The sequence below is a fragment of the Anopheles marshallii genome, chromosome 3 (genome assembly GCF_943734725.1).
Source record: "Anopheles marshallii chromosome 3, idAnoMarsDA_429_01, whole genome shotgun sequence".
NCBI classification, from domain to species: domain Eukaryota; kingdom Metazoa; phylum Arthropoda; class Insecta; order Diptera; family Culicidae; genus Anopheles; species Anopheles marshallii.
This window is the reverse complement of record NC_071327.1, coordinates 16,317,355-16,329,343: the sequence shown is the minus strand read 5'-3', so window position 1 is coordinate 16,329,343 and position 11,989 is coordinate 16,317,355. Positions and strand designations below refer to the sequence as shown.

Genomic DNA, 11,989 nt, shown 5'->3' with positions numbered 1-11,989 from the left:
TTTGTCTGTTTTATTACATCACGATAAAACGTGTGGCTACAGCATTGTGAGCTGACGCAGATCGAGCGAGTGAGATGGTGAATGAAAACAATCCAGATTTGTGTGGCCTTAAAGTATCCGTGTGACTAAGCTTTATTACGGAAGAATTTAAAACTAACTAACAATTTGCCTTACGGTTTGCTTATGGACTACTTTTTTGCTCCTGTGGATTGTTGCGGATTTTTTTATTTTTTACGCTTCATACTAATATACAGCTTTCGCCCGTTTGAACAATAATTGCTCTAATTTTGAACTAAACCTTAACGCAAACAACGGAACACCAGCGGGAGCCTGTCGCTCAAGCTAAACGAGACGAAACGAAAGCTCCTGCTTTGATTAACTAGTTATCGTTTATAAAATTATTCACAGATTTGCGTTGTTGTTGTTCCCTTTATTAACTAATTTAAATTTCGGGGTAAAACAAAAACAAAAGCTCGTAACTTAGGAGGGAAATAAATTACTTTTTGCTGGCTAATTTTGCCTGCTGCAACCCATGCAATCTTCTACCGTACAATCGAAATCTTCATATCATACATCTTAATTTCTTAGAGTGTGTGTTTTAGTTATAGTTTAGTTTATTTAGCTTAAAGTGTGAGCGGTACAGTAACCATTAAGCATGCCCTTCCCGTGACCGCCAATCATTGTTTCGATTTGGTTGCGTATCATTACGGGTTGTCTTTCCTATTAGTTGGTTGAAAAATGTGTCGTATTAAGCAATAAAAAACCATCCTTACCCATCTCATCGCACAAGGAAATTCAGATTGAACCGGAAAGAATCGTACATTCTTTCAATATCTTTCAGATAAATCCCTAGCCTAGGACATTTATTCTAGTGTTTGATTATTCTTCGAACGTACCTCATGTTTCTTTAAGCTTGCTTGTACACTTATAACCTTAAATTCCAATTGAAATCGAAAAGCCTCCGTCCGGTTCGATCTCATGCACTCGCTAATGATATCGGAACGTTTCCTTCTATTGTCAGAATGCTCGTTCCCTGCAGCTTATGTACAAGCGTTGTGCGTTTTATTTTCCGACTTCCGGCTCTTATGTAGACACCTCGATCGTGTCATTGTTATTGATCGTATCCTTATCCGAATCGATGTTGATCAGATCACTCTCACCGTCACAGCTGGCTGCATCTTCCTCCTCATCTTCTTCCTCCTCTTCCTCGTCATCGTCCCCACCGGTCACGTCCAGCGGTGTCGCATAACGCCTTCTGCCCGACGCACTACTCTCACCATCTTCTCCATCACCTTTGCCCGGTTCCACCTCGGCAGCAGCCGGAAGCGTCCCAGAAGTCAATAGGGACGCCGGTCCGGAGTAGGTAACCTTACCCATAAACGAACGAATCTCGTCGAAGAACACATCTTCTCCCCGTTCCGCTTCATTCGACGAGGGTGAGTCACCCAACACGAGCCCGGCCGCATCCGCATCATGTTTCTTCAGATGGCGGTCAAGGTTCGTCTGCTGGCCAAAGCACCGCTCGCACAGGTGACATTTGAACGGTCGCTCCTTGTTGTGGATATTGCGTACGTGTCGCTGCAGGTTGCTCGAGATGCTGAAGGAACGCTCGCAGTACCGGCACTTGTACGGCTGTTCACCGGTGTGGGTACGAAGATGTCGCGTCAGGTTGGCCGATCGCGGGAATACTTTGCCACAGTATTTGCACGAGTACCGATCCTTAACCTTCCCGGGAGCAACCGGCCCACCGGGACCACCGGGAACGCCTGGTCTTCCTCCTGCTCCAACACCGAAACCCGGCGGCATCATGGCGGTCTGGTGGAATGCCTTCGACGGCATGTACTGGCGGCTACGTTTCAGCAAATCCAGATTCGATTCCAGCGAGTCTAGGAAGCTGAAAGCCGGACGTTGAAAGCCACCCATTGGACCTGGCCCACCGTGACACATTGCCTCGAGCAGAAACGGATAGATTGGTCTCGGATAGGAGATGGGCTGATGATGCGGACCAGACCCGGTCATGCCACCGGGCGATGAGGGTGATGGTGACGGACGCGGTGACAGCGACGGTGAGGGGCTTGGTAGGGGGAACGCATCCGCCAGTGGGGATGCGGATGCCGCTTTCGGAGAAAGGGATAAGCCGGCTATGTTCCGGCCGCGTGCTCGAAGCGAAAGATCATGGTGCGGTACGTCCGAAGAGTTGGGCGTTGGAACTGACGGTGTTGGTGTGGATCTAGGACTGGTCACTTCGATCGGTGTTGAGCTTCGGTTGCAGCTACGATTTTCCACCTCTTCCGATGCATCCTTTTCCTCCTCTACCTCAACACTGTCGTCCTCTTCGTCGGCTTTTAACTTCTTCGATACACTCAGATCCAACGGTTGCTCTGCCGAACCGGAAACGTCGTCCTCTTTCTTTACCTATGGAAACGCAAAAGTCAAAAACATTATTATTAAGTTGCTGTAGAATATGAAGGGAAATTTACTCGTTAAGAATACGCACTTTCTTCGCCTCGGAGGAGAACTCCTCAGATTCTGACGTATCACCATCTTCCAATGTACGGCTTCTTCTACGTTGTGATTGACTTCTATTTTCCGACAATGCGGGTGACTTGCTTGTCTCTCCGGATGCATTCTTGGACCGCGTGGAAAAATTCTTCACTCGAATCGCCGATACTCCTCCGTCTCCTTCCTCAGCATCCGAAGATTCGCGGTTCAATTCTTCCTTGACAGTGGTAGCTGCTGCTAGCGAACTGCTGCGGCTGGAGGTTCGTCTCTGCTGCTGCTGTTGTGCGGTCTGTCCACCGTAGGAACTGGTACCGTTCGTGTGGTTATGATTGTTATTTTCCTTGATGTGATTGTTGTTGTTGCCTCGCTCCTGAACCGATTCCGTTGCAGGAAGATTATGATTGCCCATCAACGGGCCTGGAGATCCCGACAGCAACGCAACAGCTGCCGCCGCCGAGTTAAAGCTCACCGGAATGGGACGAGCCGGTGACGGTCTCAAATGGTTTGTTGCTTCCTCACCGGTCGGAGGTGAAATCTTCTGCTGGCTGTAGCTTTCAAGCAAACCAAGATGCCGAGACGAGGGCGATGGAGTCCTGCGTTCTGGTTCCGGCAGTGGTCCTGGAGCCGCCGGCTTCGGGAAGAAGGACAGCGGAAACTGAGGAACCTGTCCCGGTGCCGGTGGGAAAATACCCGGCATGCCTGGATATGGCCGAAAGCCCGGTGCAAAAAACGGTGCACCGGGAAACATAAGGAATGGATTCGGTGGAGTTGCCATACCGGGTGGTAGCGAATGCAGTGGTCCTGCCCCAGTACCGGCTGTCGATGCGGATCCTCCTGCTGCTCCACCGACAGTACCCTGTTGACCCGCTCCCGGATGTGGCCGCCCGTGTGGATAAGGATCGTGCGGATGGCGCAGATGCGATGGATGGGCTCCCGAGTGCAGCGAGGCTCGCGTAACGGCCGTTGAGTCACAGAAACGCTTATGCTTCGAGAGGGACGTGGTGGTACTGAAGCTATCGCCACACTTGTTACACTTGATCTGCACCTGACAGTCTGCGTGCATACGCCGGTGACGGCACAGGTTCGAGAACTGGGTGTACGACTTGAAGCACACCTCGCACTGGAACGGCTTCACCGACGAGTGGATGTGCGTGTGCTGTTTCAGGCCGGACGAGGTGGCAAACGTCTTACCACACTCTGGACACGCGTGACTACGGGCTCCCACGTGGTGTGTCCGGATGTGACGTTGCAAGTTCGACGGATCGGTAAAAACCTGCACGAGAATGGAAGGCAAGAGAGGAAACGAATTAGTTTGGTGAGCCAATGCAATCAAACATAGAAGCCGAGAAAAAATTTTCTTTGATCTAAAATTAATTTGCAAATGATTGGAGCACGACACACATTTCTTAATTTTACAGCCAACGCCAGGGCCCCTTTTTCCATTGGGTGTTAAATTAAAAGACAAATATTGAAAATCCACTACAGCTCAATCTATTCATTACTTGCGTCCCGAGGGTACCTCCCGTACACGACTACCGATAAATCCCTTCAACTCGCTACCAATACACTTGATACATCGCAGGCAATGGTTATCAAGTCCCTTTCAGTAACATTGAAACACCTGGAGCAGCGCGCAATCATGGCCCTTTCTGCTTCTTGTCTCCTACACCTCACCCGACGTCAACATTCGCCATCTCCTTCACCATTCTAATCAAGATTGACAGTTCGTGACGATGGTTTTGTCGATTGTGATCTCGTTGGGCTTTGGTGCACCCGCCCCAAACAAGTATCCCTCTGGACATTAGCGACGGAGGAGATATAAGAAAGGGCTACACAAAGTCTAAACTTCCTACTCCCATGCTCGATACAACTAACTTATGGGTAACTAAAATGGCATCAATGAAAGTAACCTTGCATAAGGCTGAAGTTGTCCAACTCCACGCATGATAATGTCACAAAGCCATGTGACCATTTAGTGGTTAGCTAAGCGGACGATCTATTAATGGGTTTTCTTGACTAACTTTGAAAAAAAAAACGGTCATCTGTTTTCATTTTCATTCTTCAGAATTGCAAGATATCTTCAGCTTTTATTAAGAGAGTGAAACTTGCAACTATCTCAATCCGTTTTTCTGCGTAACTTTAGAGTCCACCATACGGACGTAATGCACCAATGATTCCTGCTGTGCGTATGTAATGGAGAATGTAGTACGATCGCGATCGCGACCACCTTCCTAGACGCCTGGCCCGAATCACATCATCCTAATACCTCCCCAAAAACGGAACGAATCGCCACAATAATCGGACACCCTCACAGCAGCACAAAGAAGGAGAAAGGAATATACGCCATATGGGCTCCTTAGGGCTTCACCGTGCGTTGCTGAAATCACTGAATCGCACCGCAATAAAACGCGTGACCGGTGCGACGCTGCTTTCAAATCAAGGCGGCGAAGAATAAATGTGATTAGCAAAATCAGCTGTCAGATTTGGCAGTCCCGGCAGTCCTGGCATCGGGACCCCATGCCGTGTCCCAGCGGTAGCGTTTTTGTGTAGTTGAGACACATATTTAGAGGGTGGGTTTTTGATCACTCCCACCACCGAAAGGCGAACCCACGGTAGCTCCTCGGGTCAGCTCTCGTTTGACAGATCGCCAGCGACCGTTACGGTGCGGCGTAACGGCTCCAGGGAGGGAAATGCCGTACCTTTTTTCACCCGCTACCGATAGAAATAAATCAAAATGATTAGATTGGAAATGTCTATTTAGCGACCTGTGTGTGTGTGTGTGTGTGACTTTGTGCGTTGCGGTTACCGACCCAAGAACTAGGGACATTTGCAAAGGGTACCAGGTTTAAATGGTGGCGGGAGGGATACAATGCAACATGGAGCCTTTTTTTTTACTAACCCCTCAAGACTGTGTTTTTGTCTTTAGTGTTTAGCTTCAGCAGTTGGATGAGGGTTTTTCCTATTCATGATCAAAACGGCAAGAAAAAAGCACTCCACGTCACTCACCGTACGTAACTGGCAACCGCGAAAACTAAACAATCCAATCAAATCCTAGAAGTCGCAACCAGCGGCGCCTGCTTTGGGCTTCTGTACCACTGTCGCTTTCCGTTCCGTTGTAGATCACTCGGTGACATCTTGCCGGGTGTCGAGTGTGTACCGCGAGAAGGCCGTACCGTGCCGTGCTTGAGTGCACGCGTAGTGGCTAACCGGCGTAACCAAAACTGACCGCAAGCAATGTTAGCAATATCGGCGTGTTTCGTTGTATCTTAATCAATCGATAGATACGTTCGGTGTGCTCTGATTGTTTGCGGCTTTTTGCACGCTAGCGGAAGAGGAACTCCATTACGTAACCAATCACTAGAACTGACTTTGGAGATTGACTTTGTTGAACGTGATCGACACATCTATTATCATCGTGGGGGTTTTCTTTCGAAAAGATATCAGTTGCCCAACTGTATAAACCAAACCAATAAGCCGACTTTAGTGGTTGATTATCTTTTTCTAGCCACTCCGCACTCACACTAATCCCGGAAATGGTAAAGTACTCTGTGCTCGCGTCTACAACATCAATGGAGCGTGGTGGTAAAAACATAACTCAAACAGTTGCACCATTTTTGCATCACTTTGTCGTTTTGCATACATTTCCCTCCAATGTTCCTGTTAGGAGTTTGCGAAACGATAACGAGGAGAACAGACACTACAACCGATACCCCCCCCACATGCTGGGCAGACTATCGGCACACTACCCTAGAAGGAGATGACCCTTTGGGAAGGTAAATATCGTTTCCGGGCGAATCGGTTTCGCGTATCTCCAAAACTAGTACTTGCTGTGCTGGAAGCATTTTAATTCGACTTCGCCCAGCAGGGACCGTTTTTTGCCTACTCCCAGTTGCCGTTTTTGGAGAGAGAGCACTCTATCGCGCTTAATGAAAGCATGACCGCGATTATCCATATTGGCGACGGCTTCGATAAACCTTCCGGGGGCGCAAACCATTCCTGGGGACTCGGCGACCACGGCAACTACGGTGAGACATTCAGCATTTGCTACCGAGTCATTATCCGTTCATATTCCGGTAAGGCATTGTTTCTGTTGAATTGTATCCAGGCGCTCCGCCCCAGGTGATCCGGTGCGATCGATCGATCTCCGGCGTGCCGAGCACGAGGGGATTAAAATCATAATTTTATTCCAAATCATGATGCCTTCACAGAGGACTTCTAACGACAATACAAAATACTGCCACCGTAGGTGGTCAGTTTGGTGAAGCACACCGGTGTTTGCCTTCTTCCAGCTTAATGCGCCAGTTTTATTGATTCGTATGTATAAAAAATGAAGATAAAACTCTTCTCTTCCAGTCGGGTGAACATCTGAAACAATAGCAAATACGTGTATACCTCGGCAATGTCCAGCGTTAGACGGGGAACACACCAAAGGGGAAGTAATAATAAATTGCTGCTCGGTGATCTTGTTTACAAGCCTTCTTGCCTTTATCATCATCTTCACCGCAGGACTCCGTGGCATTGGACATAAAAACGCTAGAACCACTACCGTTCTGGATCAGCGCTTCAATTTTGAAATAGGTCTATTTCACTGTTTTACACAACCCAACCCCAGAACGACTGGCCATGCTACTTGTTGCAATCATTAATAATAATAAATGAGACCCTCCCCGGTCTAGGATAAATCCCACCCCGGTGGGGTTCAGAACTACTAGACTCCATCCAAAAAAGCTCTCGATCGGAATAAAGTTTCACAAACACCCACCTAGCATCGCTAACATCATCTCCCGTCGAACGAAGACCCGAACTGTTGCTAATAAGTCTGAACCGGTTGCATAATCCGCACTCCGCGGCTCGTGATCGTGGCAACTGTCAAATTCCGTCACGTCACTTGTACATCCTCGGGGCAAGGTGGTTGCGGCTGTGTTGCCCAAGCTGGACGGCAAACAACGGCCATAATATTCCGCCCCTAGTGAGAGCGAGCCGCAGGTCACGAGCGCTTATCTATCGAGTTCAATCGAAGTCTTTCTCCCAAAAAAAAAAAAAAACCACGGTACCGAATCGATGTGGACCTCGAGCGGGTGTATTTGCTGCGCGCGCTTCGATGATTGATTACCCCATCTTCGTCAACTGGATCGACAACGACAACCGGGTGTGTGTGTGTGGCTGGGAGAGATATTCCCCCCCCCACCTCCCCCTCGCCGCACACACAAACGGGGCAAACCCGAAAAGAAATCAACACGGCGCACGAAATCTCGTCGCCTTCCGCGGTGAAGTGTGCCCAAGTGCCGACGACCCCTTTCGACCAGGCTTGATCGATCTTTCACAAATAGGCAGGCTGCCGTTCCTGAGCAGCCCGATCCATAATAATCGTTTCGCTTCAAACCAAACCACACCGGGCCCGGGGACGCGCGCGCGCACGAGCATTTCGATTCCGATTCCGATCGCCGTTAAAAGTATTGCTTTTTAGAAGCAAATGGGTTAAAAAGGGGGAGTCAAAACAAAACATCGTCCGGGGCAAAGGTTTTGTTTGCTCAAGCGCATTGATTACCGTGGCCCAAACGGCGACTCTGCCAGCTCTGGAGGATGATTTCGGTACGATTTGGACCGTCTGGAGGGCTTATGCTTTCGATTCTGCAATATCGATTATTTAACCCGCGCTTATCGGGTGCTGTTTGCGCTCGGTTGGGGAATTGCATTCCCCATAACTAGGGCACTCTAGGGCTCTCCGTTAGCAGATACATATTTTTGTTTGTTGCGACACTCGCAGATCACTCCCCCCCGCCCCCAGTGCTCCCATTGCAAAAGGATGGGCACCAGAGATAGAAAATGGCACAACTCCACCAAAGCCGGGCAGGTTGAACAGATAAACAATTGAGCGAGTGTTTTGGATTGCTTACCCTATTATCATGAGCTTGCAGAAGGTAACTGAATAGTTCGCTCGATGAGGAAGTGTTGGGGGTTGCTGTGCTCACATCGGTATCTTCGTTCTAGAAGAAAAATAATCGTACACAATCGCATTTTAAACGAAACTCTACCACAGCAACACGGTCAAAACACCTTGTTGGGAGTGTTTTTTTTGGCGATAGAGAGAGAGAGAGAGAGAGAGGGGGGGTTAGAGACCAAAGGGGTCAGCAGTAAGGATGCGTTAGAATGAAAGGAAGAACATCATTCAAGGACTTCATTCAGTTACCTTCATGCGCAATCTCAACACCAAACAGTGCTAGTCAAAACACAAAACACGGTTTTTAGTACAAGCGTTACTTACTTTGGGACAGTTTTCGCACGGAAAGCGCCTTAGTTCACCGTGTACGATCGCTCGGTGTCGCAGCAACGACGGTCTGTAGCTGTATGCCCTCGGACAAAGCTCACACCTGTAGGCGTCCTTTGGATAATGGTGCGAGATCACGAGATGATCGTCGAGCCTGTGTGGAGAAAGGAAGGAAGGACAAGGGAAATAACATTAATATCAGTACCGATTCTCTTATGCTCAATCAAAGGCCCGCCACCCGACAACATCGAATTGCAGATCGTTACGAAATCAAAAATTAGTCAAAACCCGACCGCCACTACCTCGCAACGGGGACGTGTGGTTGAGTGTGATTATGAATATTCAAGCCGACAGGCCGAGAACTCCTGCCGGGACAGTGCCACCATCAGTGTGGGTGGATAGAATAATGGCAAAGCGGCAGCATAAATCACCATTACCCCGTGCGCCAGAATCAACGCGGCCCGGTACCGGGGGTTGCTTATGCTTCACTACGCCTAGAACACCCGGTGTACGCTATCCGTCCAATGGTAAAGCCTTCAACCATTCATGAATAATCCAGTGCACGATTTCTCAGTCTCATCATCATCATCATGGGCATGACGCGCGGAGAAATCAAAAACAAAGAAGGGAGTAGGAACGAAAAAAACGGAACACCACACTACATAAGAGAGGCGGTACATGGAACATTCAAACAAATTTGAACGCGTTATGCTCGGCACACTATTGTGTCCGTCCACCCACCCGGGGGATGTAAGCCTTTTTGTCCTCGCGCGAAGAGAGCCCACCTAGCGCCTAGGGAGTTCGCTTTCGGGTGGGTGGATTTCCAAACCAAATGCCAAACATGCACTGCCGCGGCACACCGAAACCAACCGGGAGGCCCTCCCGAACGGTTCCTGATTTGCGTACACCATCAACGTTCTGCGGTTCCATCGTCCAGAAAAGCGACATAATATGTAAATTTCATAACATCAACATTAGTTGTGCCTTCTTCACTGCCCTGTCTCTGTCGATACTGCCCCCCCCCCGAGAAGGTCCTTCACCGGAAGAACAAATCACCCGAAATTGAATGTTCATCGAGGAACGGTGCCACTCCCGGGTCACAATTATCTGACCACTCTACGATCGAACACCTTCAGAGGTGCGTCCAAATCAATTCCTTTTCACCTTTTCCATCCTTCACCTTCATTACTCAACGTGCGGCACAGGATGGAGCGAGTGGTTAATTATTCACTAAACGAGGTTACCGTAATTGCGGTGTGTACCTCATCAGCAAAACAACATCCCTTTCAACCATGGCAAAAGGTTTTGGGGGAATAGTGAGTATTATTTTTTGTGATTCACATTATGCTTTTTGGTGTTTCACCCATCGCAACAACAAGTGAAAGAAGTTGAACACAACGAAGAGCATTTTAATTTGACTGATACTATCCTATTCACTGTTTGTTGGAAAGACATCGGCAAGCATGTCACAATGTACTAACGTCGAGTGGATGACACACGGCGTCAGGATGGAACACGAACACGGACACGTACTGTGCTGGTTCCCATCATTAAAAAGGATTACCACGATTGAATGTTCACACGGCAGGTGCTTTTAGTGTGCACAGTGAGGAAGCCGCAATATCATCATCATCCGGGGCGCATTGTTGATTGAAAGGGTGATTTAACCACAGTTAGGCGATTATCGTTGGACGTGTTGGAAGGTATGTGTGTGTGTGTGTGTGTGATGGGTGATGATGTTTATCACTCCCCCTTAACTGACCTCAACATGCAGCATGAATATTTTAAACATGAGAACTGTACGCTAGCAAAACCTAAATCCACAAAGGGTGCACGTTTTGAGGGTTTTTAAAATCAAGGATCTAAGACACTTTTCGCTCCATACATCTGGAAGGATGTTACAGAGCTCGCCCAGCTCGCTTATGTTTCCTCCTACACGGTATGTATTTATTGCCTAAGATAACAACCATCCTCATGTCCGGCATCCTGTAGTGGAAGTTGTTCACCTTCCGTCCCCCCCGTGAAAAGCGAAAGGAAATCGATCAAGCCGGACAAATCTTAATCGATCGCGCTCGGCAATCTTCTTTGCAAAACACAAACACGTAAGCCTTACGCTACGTTCGCGTCTGCGGGAGATTGTGAGTTTAAGATCCCTACACGACAACTGTACCCGTATCGCCCACTGACATCCTCTCCAACATTTCTGCGGCAATATTTCGAAGGTGAAAGTGATAGACTGTGGCAGGGCAAGCGCTACCTCCCGATGTAGACCGAGACATCGGGACATGACCGACACCGTCCGAGCCCGTCAGACCGTAGCTTACAGATTAGAAATCTACGTCTTTTGCGCTGGACCAATGGGCCTGGACGGAAATGAAGAACAAGATCAGCGCGATCTGCCAAGTACTCCACAAAACCCTTGCCACCCATTAAATCCCCAATTCCTACGTTGTACCTACCGCAACTGGGGGGATGATTGATCGGCATGGTGAATTTTTCTGACGTTCGCAAAACTTTGCCTATGTGTTGCTACGCCTCCGCAATAGCCGTACACACCAAACTCCAGAGGTGGTGGTACACTAACGCGGGAGGTGATCGAGCTCCGTGATCGTGTACAGTCCTCACAAGGTGGAACTAGCAAATCCAACTGATCAAACCAACAACAAACAAACGACATCCCTAACAAGGTTTTTCGTCTAGGAACCTTTAACTCTTGGACTTGAAGCTCTTCCTTGTGCTCAATAGAATGATAAAACTAAAAAGAAACCAAAACTCCACTCAACACTCTACACATACAGCCGTCCAAAAGGTTTGTTCCCATGAAGTTCGATGATCTGCTTTCGGAGGGCGCGAAAACAGGAAACTCAATTCGTCCTCCTTCTGTCTCTGATGTCGCATGTCAATGACACTGTCACCACTGTCATCCGGTTGTTGTTCCAGGGAGTATGTTTTTTTTTCTCTTCTCCGAAAAGCGCTAAACACGTTGATCCTATCGCTGTCAAAGCAGAACAAGGCTGCTTTTATTCCGAACCCGTGCAAGATTTAGACGACGTTTAAGAAGATTGGAGAATAGCTCAAGTTTTCGTCTGTTGGTTTGATTTATACGAAACTAAGTTATTTCTGCATTATTTAGCAATTCTCCATTATCATCTACAATTTCATTTAAATTCTTGAATTAAGCCAGTTAATTATCTCAATAATTCTCATATATTGTCTACT

General features: G+C 48.2%; 1 protein-coding gene across 1 annotated transcript in view; it reads right to left on the bottom strand.

Moving 5' to 3' along the window:
• Positions 1-1,083: 1,083 nt before the first annotated feature.
• LOC128711226 (histone-lysine N-methyltransferase PRDM16) overlaps positions 1,084-11,989 on the bottom strand; it is a 92,042-nt gene continuing 81,136 nt past the window's right edge. The window contains exons 7-10 of the mRNA XM_053806093.1: positions 8,768-8,924; positions 8,400-8,489; positions 2,498-3,775; positions 1,084-2,415 (exon numbers count right to left, since the gene is read on the bottom strand). Coding sequence (XP_053662068.1) covers positions 1,084-2,415; positions 2,498-3,775; positions 8,400-8,489; positions 8,768-8,924 — 2,857 coding nt within the window. The remainder of the gene's footprint in view (positions 2,416-2,497; positions 3,776-8,399; positions 8,490-8,767; positions 8,925-11,989) is intronic.